The sequence below is a fragment of the Chlorocebus sabaeus genome, chromosome 26 (genome assembly GCF_047675955.1).
Source record: "Chlorocebus sabaeus isolate Y175 chromosome 26, mChlSab1.0.hap1, whole genome shotgun sequence".
Lineage (NCBI taxonomy): Eukaryota > Metazoa > Chordata > Mammalia > Primates > Cercopithecidae > Chlorocebus > Chlorocebus sabaeus.
In genome coordinates this window covers 43441920-43457253 of record NC_132929.1, presented here as the reverse complement: position 1 = coordinate 43457253, position 15334 = coordinate 43441920, and the positions used below count along the sequence as shown (strand labels likewise).

General features: G+C 37.9%; 1 protein-coding gene across 10 annotated transcripts in view; it reads right to left on the bottom strand.

Annotated features, from left to right (window-relative positions):
- The window catches only part of MAP2K5 (mitogen-activated protein kinase kinase 5), a 281469-nt gene that overhangs the window by 87549 nt on the left and 178586 nt on the right, over positions 1 to 15334 (bottom strand). For 5 of the 10 annotated variants that reach the window (XM_073012274.1, XM_008016127.3, XM_008016130.3 and 2 more), the window contains 2 exons: positions 8758 to 8778; positions 8112 to 8141 (listed from right to left, as the gene is read on the bottom strand). The exons of 2 other annotated variants lie outside the window; for them this stretch is intronic. In XM_073012274.1, the coding sequence (XP_072868375.1) occupies positions 8112 to 8141; positions 8758 to 8778 (51 nt within the window). 3 more of the 10 variants (XM_038010086.2, XM_008016131.3, XM_008016135.3) reach the window with 2 other exon arrangements.

Sequence of the window (15334 nt, the reverse complement as noted above, 5' to 3'; positions counted from 1 at the left end):
TGTTAAACTGTTAGGGAAATGAAAGTAACAACAGTAGTACTGTTAAAGTACTGGAAGGACATATGCTGCTTTAGACCTTTATCTTTCACCAGATGAACCTCCTTTGGACTTGAGTACCTAGCACATCCTTTCCCATGCTTCTTGCAAAGGGAGAGAAATGGAAGGCTTCCTGGACCACAGAGCCTAAGAGGGAGAGATAATAGCAAAGCTGCCACGTGAAAGCCAGACTGGACACCAAATTCATTATTATGACTTGGTGTCCAAGTTCATTACTTTAACCTTCTATTCTATTTCTGGGCTAAACTGACTATTTAAAAATTATAAAGGAACCATGGTCCTGTCCTTCTTGCCCCAGAGCCTTGGCTCAAGCATCAGCTATCCACTCTGTGAAACCTTCTTGGTTTCCTGAAGTGAGCTGAACACTCCCTTTTCCTCTTGAGGTCAGAGCATCCCATCTCCTGGAGGACTCCTTTTATATCAACTGCCATTGGTTTTATGTTTTTCTTCCAACTGGACTGGACTCTTCTGAGAGCAGAGGCCGCATCTGTTTCATTTTTGTGCTCCTAGTACTTAGGCACAGAGTAGGTGTTCAATGACAAATAACGTTGAATTGATATGTATGTCATACAATAGTTTAGAAGGTACTACAGAATCAAACCAACATGAGGTTAGTGCTTTCAAACAACACACGAATCACAAACCTATCTGGCCAAATACAGATATCTCAATTGAAGTATTAACAAGTAATTTATCTTTAATGAAGAATTTCACATTTCTAAGCTACCCACACTTTGGGGATGATTTCTCTTCTATTTCTGCTCTATTTTAAGGATATACTAGGAACCCACCTCCTGTTTCTGGCATAGGCTAAGCAAATAAAATAATGAGACTTCTTGATAAGTATGCAATAGATATGGAGAATAATTTGACACTGGCAATTCAAAAACTCCTAGGTAGAAGTAAATGTGTATAAGTGAACATCTTCATGTCACTCAAATTTTGTCTCTGCATTTTTATGGAATATAAATCTGATTTTATGCTTGAAATATCAGGATATTTTAAATGTCTATATCCTAAATAGTGAGAACAAAAGTAAAATGAATTAAAACATATAGACTAGACATCTGTTTAGAAAAAAAATTGCATGCATATTGCCCCTTTAAACTCTTGCAAATTAAAGCTGAGTACCTGAAGTTTGGGGTGATTACTCATTGCTATTTTTTCCTTGATTAAAGACCTCACACACAAAAAACTGTATATTTAAAAATTTACTTAAATCCTTGATGTTCCAAACTTCAAAAAGTTTATGCAACATAGGATAGATTCTAATACCTCTTTTCAAAGAGTGCACACTTTTTAGGTATTTTGCAATTCCAGGCGTGATCAGCAAACATAAATAAGAAAATGAGGCCGGGCGCGGTGGCTCAAGCCTGTAATCCCAGCACTTTGGGAGGCCGAGACGGGCGGATCTGGAGGTCAGGAGATCGAGACCATTCTGGCTAACACGGTGAAACCCCGTCTCTACTAAAAAAATACAAAAAAAAAACTAGCCCGGCGAGGTGGCAGGCGCGTGTAGTCCCAGCTACTCAGGAGGCTGAGGCAGGAGAATGGCGTGAACCCGGGAGGCGGAGCTTGCAGTGAGCTGAGATCCGGCCACTGCACTCCAGCCTGGGTGACAGAGCGAGACACTGTCTCAAAAAAAAAAAAAAAAAAAAAAAAAAAAGAAAATGATATCTGTGGTCTAAATTTAACATTGAATACAAGACATTAGTAAACAATCAACATTAGAATTAGTAACAATATATTAGTCAAAGGCTTTTAAAACACAAATAAAATTAAGTGTAAAAACTCAAGTATTTCAACATTAGCATTTGAAAAGTGTTTAATGTTTTTAAATAGTTTTAAGAACATACGCTTTCTACTCTATTCTGAAACACATACTCTATCCAGAGCACAATTTATTACTGCAAAATAAATGAATGTTTAAAAGACAGTCTGTCAATTGAAAAAAACAAAACACATTAAAATAGCACGTTTCCAAGCCAAGTTAAACAAAATATTTTCTCCTTGACAAGCTGCTTACATTTAAATGAAAACAAGGCAAATCTGGTCAATAATATGGATTGCATATAATAAAAAGGACCTTAGATCATGTTAATACAAGGATCAGAAAGCAGTAACTTCAATTAAAACTACCCAATTATTTAGCAAACTTTCAGATGCAGCAAATAAATTAATCAGTTTTAAATGAAAGTCCTCAGATAAGTAGCTTTTTGACCTATGAGTAAGTCTCACTAGCAGCAGTTACAGCAAAGCAAGAATCTGCTGAAGCAAGGCAAAGCTCCCAAATCAAACATGTTATTGGTAATCAAAAAGCATTTGCAAAACGTATTTCCTTGGTTAATAGCAGGAGGTTCTGTAGCAAATGCCACCTACAGCTCCTCTCATACTTTGATATGTAGTGTATACGGGTTGAACACACATTTCTCTTACCCAAGAATGACAGAAGTATCTTGGTCTTAACAACAGGGTATTTTCATTTCTGAACTATTCTGTAGAAGGTGCCAGTCGTTATATCATTAAGAATGCATATATTTCGCTTATTATCTACCTATGTTTACCTAGTATTGGGATTTAAGAATGCCTCTTTGAGACAAGCAATATGTCATCATTTTGTTCAGCTAACAGGCCTGACAGCCCTGTCTCCTTGAGTTAAGAAAAGTAAATCTCTATTTTGTACACTGTTGGCAAAAGCTGGCAGAATAAATGAGAATTAGCCAATTGGTAGTAAAAGTTTCTGATCCCAAAGATTCAGACTTTCCTTTGATCCTAGTCCTAATTATTCTGTTTGGCCAGATGATGGTATTTTTTTTTCCAATAAAAGTGATCTTCTCCGCATACTGCAATAATTTATTTGAATGCCATTCTTATGTGTTTTTAACAAATAACATCACTATTCACTATTTCTCTTATCTTTTTGATCCTTTTTTACTACTTATCATCTTATTTGAAACAGATTTTTAACAGATAAACTTGATCGTTACAAGAATATCTTGCTTGCATTTTATTCAAATAATTCTTAAAAACAGCTTAAAAAGCCGTTTGGAATAACATCAAGCTTGCCATCAATCAAACGAAAAAATTCCGCTGGCGGTTGTATAAACATCAGATCAAGTCTGATGTCTTCAAGGATTTCAGAGTGAACCATAAAAAACTCCATTAACTTCTGACAAAGAATGCAAATTAATCACAACATGGGGTGAAATGAAATTAAAGGCTCTTTTCTAATCAATGACAAGGCAGGATGAAATATTTGTTACTCTCTCTGCACTCAGACTGCCTAGGATGTTTGCACTTCCCTTGCAAAGCCCCAAATGTAAGGTGTGAGTACAGATTCACCCACAGTAGCTGTTGAGCGCCCTCCTCCCCGCAGAGCTATCTGCTTACAAGTCGTGGAGATTCACAAAACACACTAATCATCCGAATCTCAGGTGCATCCAATTTGTTATTCACACTCTCCCATGCCAGTGAAAAGCCTGGCGCAGACAGATGCACCAGGAACCCTAAATGACAGTTTTGGCCTCCGGAAGTACGATCACTACAGCAAAATCTAGTACAGCCTCCAGGTGAAATGTCTGGAGCTCCATATGGAGCAGGGAAAATTAACAACAAGATGAAAATCACTGCAGCAGCGGGGAGTCAGAATTTTTGGAAAAAAAAATGAAATTTAAAGATGAAGAAAGAGAAGTAATAAATTAATGGGGTGTGAAAACATTCAAAGCTTTACAATACCAGGGGCACTATTTGCTCAGATTTTTTCCCTTTTTTTAACTTCAGGTCATTTTGATGTAATTTATTAACCAAGATCAGGAATTGCAGCCAAAAGAAGAACAGTATTTTTATACATGCAAAAGTACTTTAAATACATTTGTGTCTGTATTATCTTCACTTTCCTGTGGCATCTTGCTTGCCAAATTTCCCAATGCCAGAGCTGATGCATCCCCTGAGAAGTCTCCTTAATGGATTTGCTATCATCCTAATGCAGGGCACTGTTGTAAAGTTTGAATGAAGGATGACAATTTTTAGCAGGCAATCCTTTTCATTTCTCCTAAATTATGGTGTCATTAAACAAACAATTGCCCACCATTATGTTTTTTAAGTCAACTGAATTTGGATCTACATGATTAACTATAGGCAGCTCCAGTCCTTGTCTAGACCTTCACATCTTTCCAGATTACTATTAAAGCTAAATTGTTCCAGAAATTGAGAAACTGCAAGATATTTTTAAATGCAATTTTTCATTATCCTATTGCAGAATATGCTTCACAAACACCCATAATTTAATGGCACTGGGGTCAGTGAGGGCTCTGGGGCCCTCTGGATCTCCCATTATTCTGCTAAATACATGGTAAGAAAAGCAAGAGGGATCTGGGGAATGGTCTTGTCACCATGCACAATGGCACAACCTTCCAGTGCTCAGCATTTCTCATCTATACAAGAGGCCTCTCTAGGGCAGAGAGGGAAAACTAGAAGGGATGTAGGGCAGAGTGGAAAGGAGAACAGAGGGGTATGAATAGCCAAATGAATTAAGAAGTTAAAGAGCCAGTGAGTTGCCTTATTTGTCTGCAAGTTCTAGACCTAACTTTACCCATTCCTGCCTAAGGCAAGGTACTTTGCCTCTCTGAGCCTGAGTTGGCTCACCTAGAGGCTGGAAATAAGTCCCTGCAGGTAGAATGTACAGCCTGAGTCAGGTAACAGCCTGAGACTGGAACCCTATGTGGGAAAGGTACTAGATGAAGCCAAGACACCATTGGTTTTCCTGTTATTGGCAGTAGTAATAAGACTGTGCTCCTTATCTTTTTTTTCTTTAGAACCCTAAACCTCATGCCAATGAAGTTATGCAATCCTAAGGCCTAAAGGAAACTAAAATAGTGCTTTCAAATAACAAACACCTGACCCACAAAACAATGAAACTCATATAGAATGGCTATCTCAACAAAAACCTGGCCCTTTAACCTTTATGTTGCTCCCAGGGCACTGACTGTCCCTAGAGTCTTCCCAACACTCCTCCCTCTGCACCCTCACTGGGTACACACTGTGTCACCAGCAGGACGACGGGCTGCTAATGACGCTGTCAACAGCACTAATGCTGAGCTGGGGGAAAGACGAGTCTTGAAGCCAGCCCCTCCTCCCCGCTTTACCCTCTGCTCATTTTATACTCTGCTCCAATTGTGACTGGCATGTTGCTAAGAACATCCTTTTACAACCTATGGTTAATAGTTGGGAAATTGTTTTGTGCTGCAGCCCAACATTTGATCCAGACGGGTGGCCCTTTGTACTTTTCAGAGTGGTTTCATATCCATAGTTTCATTTGATCAACCTACCGATAGGAGAGGTAGGCAGAATCCTCATTTTAGAGACGAGGAAACTGACACCTCAGAGTTACAAAGCAACAATTAAGACCTGCGGTGAGACTGTGGTAGCACCTAATTCTAATTCTAATCCTAATCTTCTGACTTGTGGTCCAGGGCTCCTTCCAATAGGCCACTCCTCTCAATTTGCCACTAGTGAAGACAGCTCAGGTCTGGTGCCCTGATTAGACTTTGGGTTCACAGCAGCGATTCCCTGGCACTGTCCCTAGTCCTAGGAACAATCAAATCAATGTGATCTTAAGGATATATGAAAGGCTTTCATGTGTTCTAGGATAAGACTAGTGAGTGACACTTAGGATGAGATAGTTCTCAGCTTGATAAATAGAACATTGCTTTGACCCTGTGGATGCTTTGTAAGATAGTGAGTTTCTTGTCACTGGAAGTGTTTAAGCAGTGTGGATGTTTGCTTTTCAGAGACACTGTACAGAAGTTTGATTTGATGATGTCTAAGACCCCTTCCAACTCTAAGAGTCTACGATTCACTTCTGCCTACTCCACTTGGGATTCAAAGAAACCAAACCAGCCATGGTTTTAACAGTGAGCAAATCAGCCATTCTGTTTGTCCAATTTATGAGGGGAGGCTCTTTCACAGAGTGGTAGGAGTTCAAATAACATAATGTGGGCCAAAGAGAAGGTGTTATTCCATAACTTAGCCTCTGTGACTCTATAAAAATACACATTTTTCTTTATGTGTTTTTTTTTGAGGACATAAGGGAGGGGTAGGAAAGGCACTTATAAAGTATCCTTTCCCAATCTTCAGCTTATAGTACAAAGCCTTTAAAATAAATGCCAACTCCACCAAAAGTCATTAGTGGTTCTAGCAACGACACACTCAAACTTCTGTTGAAAGACTTGGGAAATAGGCCTAATGGCATCAAAGCTGCTTCTATTATTTCAGAGAGAAGTACCAATTTGGTGACAACATTCTATCATGATTCAAGGAATACAGTTGTTTCCCACCCCCACTCTGGCATAAAGGTTGTTGCTAACTTACGGAGTTCAGCACAGTATTAGAATTTTCCAACTTCCACTTCACTGATAAAGATATATTTAGATATTCAGGAAAACCATACTGCAAAGGTAAATAGCCTCTTCTCAACTTCGACCACAGCCTTCATGTGCTTCAATAGTCAAATGTGATGGCAATTCATTTCTTAGACTCATCACCCATCAAATCTCACTGATTAATTACTCTAGACATTAGGAATCTCAAGAATATTGCTACATTCTCAACGTTTGGAATTTTTACTGGATGGCTTATAAGTTTTCTACTAAGATTTGTCTGAGAAATATATTGTATAGGGTTTGTGTGTTCATTTTCAAAATTTTAGGGGATTTCACAAATTGGCCAAACTGAATTGTTTAGAAATTACTGACAGAACAAGAAGCTTACCAAGATAAATATTCTAATGAGCTATAAATCCTGAAAATGTGATTTTAATTTGATGGGCTACCTAGAGCTAAACAGCAAGGCTATATACACTAAAATCTCACTAAATGCCAGCATTCATGCCAAGCAACTGCATTTTAGATTTTTTCTATAAGGAAAATATTACATTTACACAAAAAAGTCTATGAATTTGAAAAGCGAGACTAACACTCTTGAACCTAACAACTTGGACAATTTCTCTTCCACTTATCTGATGGCTTTAACTGTGAAAGCAAAAGAATATGAAAGAGACATTTCATTGAGTAAAGGGTCTTTAAATGTCCACATTGGTACCAGGAGAATTTGCTTGAAACTGCTTATAAAGATGGTAGAGAGAATGAGCCCCATCCTATTATTCAATAACCATGTTTGTGATGCATCTGCATAATCTAACCATGCATAAATTAGTATGTGTAATACAACACTTATTTGCATAATAATAGCAAGTTAATAGATGCTTAAAGAGCAGAGACCAACACCACCTTTAAATCAGACATGCCTCCAGGCACTTTGGCCTGTACAGACCAAGATGCCAGAAAAACAGTGAACATCAACCAGAGGAAAACAGTCAAACCATTCATTTTTCATCCCTCTAGACATTTCACTTATTTCCCCCACACACTGGGGAATCATTTTCAAACCACAAAATAGCTTTATATTTTAGTGCTAGTACCCTTCTATAATAAAAATCTTAAAGAAATTTTAATGAAGATTAGAGTCAGCAATGCTAGTATAATGGACTGTTTTGTTTTCTTATAAATGTAGACAGGAAGGAGCAAAATACTTTTAAAAAATATGTTAAAAATTATACTCATAAAATTGGGGGCCCATCTATTTGCCTAGCAAAAATAATGACCTAGATTAGATGCTTTCACCCTTTGTCTTAATCTTTTAACTCAAAAAATTTTAAGTGAGTTTAAGAGCTTAAAAAGCATATCAAGAAAAGGCTGGCTCTCTCCTCCATCCTCAAAATGAGTACATGGTATTGGACCAGGAAAAAAAAAATCCCGAATGTCACACAAAGAAAAAGCACAACGATCACTTTCAACCTTTAACAAAGAAGAAAAAATCCAGGAGTTTAAAAAATCAAAAATCAATAGAGATTTCTAAATGACTCCTTAAGATATCACTTTTCAATTTAACAGGACAGATTTATTTGTATGTGGCTCAAATGTTCACAATTGCTCCCTGCACCTTCATACATAGGAATGAATGTCACAGTGGCAAACGGCAGTAATGAACAATCTTACCTGAGGATATGGAAACCTCCCAAGAGCAAGCTGGGAAAGGAAATAATATTTGTCTAGTTATAGATTTGCATGCAGGGCAGATCTCCTTAAGACAGACAAGTACTAAATTTCAGAACTGCATCCAGCAAATATAAAGAAGTTCACAACCTCAAATGTACAAACTAAATTATTGCTGTAATTACATTAAGAGCTGTATTTAGAATGGACATTTTCAATGGACTATGTTGCATCCCTGATATTTTAATAACAAAACATTATCCTTATGTGGTTTCCCTTAGTAATATTCTCAGTTGTATGGGCATTATTCACATTTACATGTGTGCGACAGTTTCTTCTAGACAGAGATGTAAAAACTCTTTGCTTTTTGTCTTGTAAAATGGGAACATCTAATTGTTACTAACCCACAAAATTTTCAGTTACAAGTATAAATGAAGGGTTGTAGGAAATGGGGAATGGACATTATTATAAAATTGAAAACTGCGCCATTATTTTCATCTATTTGTTAAAGTTTTTTCATCCATTTTCTACCTACTAGTAGGAAAAATGGCCATTTCAAGCTTGTGAAGTCAGAACTGTAGGTCTAAGTCTGAAAGCTTCCGATCTAGCTTGATTTGTAAACTGTTCTGTTTCTGAGCCAGTCACTTACTTTTGATCCTTGAATCCTCACCTGTAAAAACAAAATGATCCAACCAGGAATAGGTTTGATATAAAGCAAAAAGATACAAACTGTTTTTTTGAGCCAGAGTCTTGCTCTGTCACCCAGACTGGAGTGCAGTGGCGTGACCTTGGCTTACTGCAACCTCCGCCTCCTGGGTTCAAGCGATTCTCCTGCCTCAGCCTCCCAAGGTAGCTGGGATTACAGGCGCGCACCACCATACCCAGCTAATTTTTGTATTTTTAGTAGAGATGGGGTTTCACCATGTTGGCCAGGCTGGTGTTGAGCTCCTGACCTCAAGTGATCTGCCTGCCTTAGCCTCCCAAAGTGCTGGGACTACAGGGTTAAGTCATTGCACCTGGCCAAAAAGATAAAATTTAACAAACATAGCAAAACCTATTTAAAGAAAATAGTGGCAAAACTTTGCAATTTTATAATGTGGCCCATCCTCAGTCCTGACATAATTTACATGTATTTGCAACTACTTTCAAAGCAGAATCACAGCATCAGGGATTTTAACACTAATGGATCTAAGAGGGCACCAACCCACTTCAAAGGTTAAAACCCAGAGTCCCACTGAAGTAGCTCCCAAATAGTTAATAAGTGGAAGCCTAGGAGCTGACCTTAAGATTTGCAACTTAATCCAGTGTTCCTTCCCGCATATTACACCGCCTTTCTAAATCTTGAGAAGTTCTGCACTTATTTCAAAGACACCAATCCTGCTCAAACATTTCTGAATTCTCCTCAAACATTTCTGAATTCTCCTTTTGTAATTGTTTTAGAATTATTTCAATTAACAGAATACCTATTTCATTTTATTAGTATGCATCTTATATTGGATTTAAAATTATACCCCTCAGCTTGTTCATCATGTAAATTATTTGTAGACTAAGGTTTGAATAGCCTACGGATATTACCAAAACCCAAAGCAACCTACAAAAACTAAATATTTTGTTGCTTAGACATGAAGATGCTGAAGTTACCAAAGTTCTAAAACCAGTATGAACAATAGCCATGTAACAGGAATAAACATTATGACTTTATAAGGTGACTACTTTGAAAAGGTCAACACTCATTTGCACATATGCTTGTGTGTGTATGTGTATATATGTATGTTTTAGAATACCTAGTTTCATTACCTTGTACTCATGTCTTGTCCACAAAATATACACTGATATGTGTATGGATTTTCAGGATATAGGTATACTATCATCATTTCATTTGATGGATATCATTAATCTCTTCCACTGTACATAATAAAAACATCACAAGGTGGGGTGAAAGAAAATTTAGATGTTTGCCAAACTCCCTTTCTAAGTTATGTGTGATTATGTTTGTTGTCTATGTACGAGGAGGGAAAGGGGAGGGACTCAGCTCTCCCGTCCTCTGTCCCGACCCCACCTCCTCACAATACAGGTTTGTAGGTTTGCCCTACATTTTGAAAATAGTTTGTTTCTGGCCAATCAGAGTGTGCACACTGATTCAGGAGGAATCACTATGGTCTATTGTGGTGGGTGAACGAGGCATTTGCAACAGTCTGCAGTGACTTAACAGGTATAGGTATCGCAGTGATCTGTGGATTATGAGTTTTGCATATTCTTCCATTTGGAGTTAGAAAACCAGCAAGAGGAGAGTCTCACATCTAAAAAACTAATAGCTTAATAACTACTACAAAACACTTAGAACATTCTGGCTCAAGACCTTCCACAGGCATTGTGCCATTCACCTGGGTATATGCTCAGCATGTCATTAGGGACCATGAAAGAATACTGTTCACATAGCTTAAAGACAGAGGAAACTTGCCCAACACACAGACAGTCAAGTTCTAAATTAGCTGGCAGGTGCCAACACTGACCATTGGTTCATGCAATTTAAAGAATTAGGCAATGGTAAACAGACATCTTAAAAGGGAGTGGGATACAGCAAAAAATGTGAATTCTTCCCGATTCAACACAGAGCTTCCAGTTGCATGTGGTCATGGTTCTACGGAGAGGCCAGGCTCCAGCCAACTTGGGAAGGTGCATTCATCTACTTGGCCCTCTCTGTCATGACTGTACCAGGTAAAAAGGACGGCTGATGTGATTTGTTTGTTCTGTAAGACAATGCCATGCAAGACAACAGAGAGAAAATTTAGTGCACTTTGGTCAGCTGGGAGCCTCTCTGTACCAGTCTGCTTGGGAACACATGCCAGTGCTTGAACTGGTGAACTCATCATTCATGGGGCTGGTTTTGCTTTCAGTGTTATTTCCTGACATCTCGTGGAACCTCAGTCCTACCTTTTAACTACGTTCCTGGGAGGACTGCTTGTAAGACATCTTGCAGGTCTGACCTCTTTAGAGTCAGAAGACAGAGAATGGTTCTTTGATCTTAACTAGTAGGTACTGTTGCAATTGCAGCATGGTGACAATCACTTCCTCTCTTATAGAGTGTCACTACTGGGCTGCTGAAAGACTTGGGAATCCATGCCAGTGAAAACAGGCAAGAGCACTATTAGGTTGGCACTAAAAGCAGTCATTTTAAGGCCCCAGGAGAGGACCCCTGCCTTCTATGTATGCCTCTATCCTTCTAGGTCTAATGCAGCTACAGTGTTTATGTTCCACACTATTTGTCTTACAGAAAAGTACAAGGAAACATATAGCCAGGCTCTAGAACTCTTCTTATCATGTTCTATTGGGAGGAGGTAAAAAAGAAAACGGTTTCTTAGTAGATATGGCTGCATGAAAAACGAGTTCTCTACAAAAATGAGACGGGTGTGGTGGCATGTGTCTGCAGTCCCAGATACTTGGGAGGCTAGGGTGGGAGGATCACCTCAACCCGGGGAGGCAGAGACTGCAGTGAGCCTTGACCATGCCATTGCATTCCAGACTGAGCAAGAGTGAGACCCTAACTCAAAAAAAAAAAAAAAAAAAAAAAGAACGAGTTCTCCATGAGGCTGTCAAAAGTCAAAATAAACATGGGACCCTTATGGGGAAGAAGGAGCACATATGCTCCAAGTGAATATTTCACACACAGGCAGACCTGGGGCCATTCTGTATCTTTTACTCCTACTGGTCTATTAATCTACTTGCATTTCCCCAGTTTTTATTGTCAAGGTATTATAAATTAGGAAACTTACAAAAGAGAGTATGTAATCTTCTCTGAAATGGCCTGCAGATATGTCACTGTACTAAATGTGTTTCAGATTTAATGAAGCTTTAATGTCCTTTTTAATTTTGCCTGTTTCTGTATCACCAGGGGTCGGGCAAGGCAATCAGCACTCAAGAGGGTGGTTTGGTTTAAAACTAGGAAAAAACTCATTTGCTTATGAGTTGCACTGTATTTTCTTAATTAAATTTACTGAGTAAAATGGTTTAAGTTCAGCCAACCAATGACCTTTGTATGTAGATTTAGATTTATAAATAGGTTAACAGTTAAAGGAAAGAAAAAAAAAGAATCACAACAAAGCAAATAGATTAGGGTTAAGCCAATAGAAATCTCTGCTCTCTTTATCATCTTTACAAAAGAAGCATGTAATATAGGCAGCTTAAGTCTAGTTTTTTTTAAAAAAGGTGTACTGAAAAACGGAGACACACATAAGTGCCAGCACTTCATCAAATGAGTCTCATATCCTTTTCATTCCCAGGAGGGGAGCAGCTCACATTGTAAAAGATTTGGAAAAGCTTTATTTATTTGGGGCCAGGGGGTGGAGGTAGAGATAAGGGATTCTATTTAACGTTAAATTAAAAAGTACACTTTAATTCCAAATACTTAAGATTTCGCAAACTGCTGAAGACTCTGTTTGTTGTGGGACGTTTATTACGTAAAAGGCTGAAAAAGAATGGTCTGAAGTGTTTACCAGTTGGGGATATACTTAAATAGCAGTAAACAACTAACATCTCACTCTAAAAATAGGACTATTCCTTAGTGTCACCTTATTGACCTTTGACTTGTCCAACCACAGTCTATAAAATGCTCTTCAGTTAGCAGCATTTGAATATGTTGGATTTTATAATTTAAATAACAAATATATTTGTATGTGTGTCTGTGTGTGAAAGAGAGGTCATAACAATTGCCAAATATATAACACAATAAAAACCTTTGTATTTTAACAAAAAGAAGTTATTTATTGATAAAGCGACAGAATGGCTTTTGTTGATAATAAAAATAATTATTGTCACAGAATCATAAATGGTAAAGAGAAAACAAACATTGTAGCCAGAAAACAAGTGCAGGACACAAATTCAAGACATGTTTTTAGTAATCAAGTCTCCTACTTAGAATATCAACTATGTTGTGGGAGTAGTTTTAAATTTACAGTTCTACTGAAGAGCACTGGACTTTTTTATTCTTAATTTAGACATATTCTATGTTTCTCGACATAACTACAAATTGAAAATAAGCATTTTCAATATAGCCAGTGATCTAGCTGAAGGACAACTTTATAGTCTGAAATGTTCTAAAATTTGTTCTTAATTACCTTGTGCACATTTTACACAATTAAATTTCCATCTAAGGATTTTGCATTTAGATTGTGCGCTGCAGTTAAACCTTCATTTTATAGAAGTGCAGCAGTCACTTTGGAACACTCAGACACAGGGAAACTTTAAAAAATCAGACTTAACTACTGGATTACATAAAATTCCCTAGGTGAGATTTCATCCCAAGACCAATTTACACAGTCCTAGAGAGAGAGTTTAAATCATCTGGAACTATGCTGGTAAAGAACCATAATAAATATGAAATACCTCAAAATCTACTCTAAGATTTTACTTTTTCGCCCCATGTATCAATTTCACTGTTTTCTTACTGAATGGTTTAAAAACAATCCAAAGGATATAACAGCAATTTACCAGTGTTAAAGTGCTTTGTAGGTTAAACTGACAACAAAGAACACAGAAACACAAAGCGTCTTGAAGTAGGGTTTCAATTAAATGTGGAGGATTTAGTAATGCAGGACCAAAAAAAAAGAGTTACAAATTAATTTAATCTTCTGCCTATAGTTTGCAGCTGCACTCCAAAGTGTCTGGGGCTTAAGAACAAAGCCTTGAAAGGCCTCAGAGTGAGGAAAGCTTCAATTTTTAATGTATAACGCCATTAGCTGATAACTTGTGGAATCTGCAACCCCTGTGGAGGGGCATAAGTGCGAGCAACAGAGACTGATGAAGTGACATATTTGTTCATGTCTAGAACTACGAGGAAGAGGATTATTACTAACACCATCAGGCCTAACAGAAACATGCCCTAATAACCTTTGGGACCCTCCACATTATCAGTACTCACTACATCAAATATATTAAAATCAAAATCTAATTCACTTTAATTAAAGACAATTAGTTTGTTTTATTATTATTGTTTAACTTGCATATTATAATACAATGCAAATTAAAGATGGGATAATAAATGTAACAAAAGCATCAAACTGTGTACACTCTTCCATCTACACTTGTGAAATTAGCTTATAACCGGTGTCTAAGGAAATACAAAGACACCATCATTAAAAGTGATGAAGAAATACTTTATTCTCAAGAGAATACAATGAAATCACATATATTTTTTCCTTATTCAATTTATACTTATTTTCACAAACTGTTTCCTATAAACTCTAAGGATTTCTTCAATGCAAACAGAATTATGGCCCAATGGAGGCACCAGTAGCTTAATTAATTTGCTAAAGATCATACTGTAAGTTGGTGGCAAAGCTTGTTAAGAGCCTAGGAACACTGGGCTCTGCAAATGCTTTGGCAATGGTAAAGGATCTTGTCTGCAAAGACTTCATAGACTTCTAGTGCAGTGGGTGAGCCACAGCAAATAACTCATTATGCCTATACCAAAAGTGCCAAGTACTCTGACAGCCTGTAAGTAATGTCTTTTTTTTTTTTTTTTTTTTTTTGAGGCGGAGTCTCGCTCTGTCGCCCAGGCGGGAGTGCAGTGGCCAGATCTCAGCTCACTGCAAGCTCCGCCTCCCGGATTTACGCCATTCTCCTGCCTCAGCCTCCCGACTAGCTGGGGCTACAGGCGCCCGCCACCTCGCCCGGCTAGTTTTTTGTATTTTTTAGCAGAGACGGGGTTTCACCGTGTTAGCCAGGATGGTCTCGATCTCCTGACCTCGTGATCCACCGGCCTCTGCCTCCCAAAGTGCCGGGATTACAGGCTTGAGCCACCGCGCCCGGCCCAAGTAATGTCTTTTTCTTTGTGTAGAAAGAGCCTAAATGTGAGGGTCCCATCAGGAGTGCTCCTTAACGGGTGCCAATATTAAAAACAAAACAAAAAACAACTATTTGTCCTCACCAAAGTCCACTGATATAAACTTACTTAAGGAGCCCAAACAGTAGCACAAATAAATCAATCAAGCACTTATCTACCATTCAGACGGTCCCGCATTCTGTCCCAGATTATTAATAATAAGGGAGAAAAGACAGCATTACAGACAAATATTTATTAACAAACATGCACATCCTGCACAGGTACCCTGAAACTTAAAAAAAACAAAAAAAACAAATAAATGTTTCCAATAGAGTACGTTAAAAAAAAAAAAAAAAAGGAATGAGCTTATTATAGTAGACACTTAAACAGGGACAGGGCAACAGTA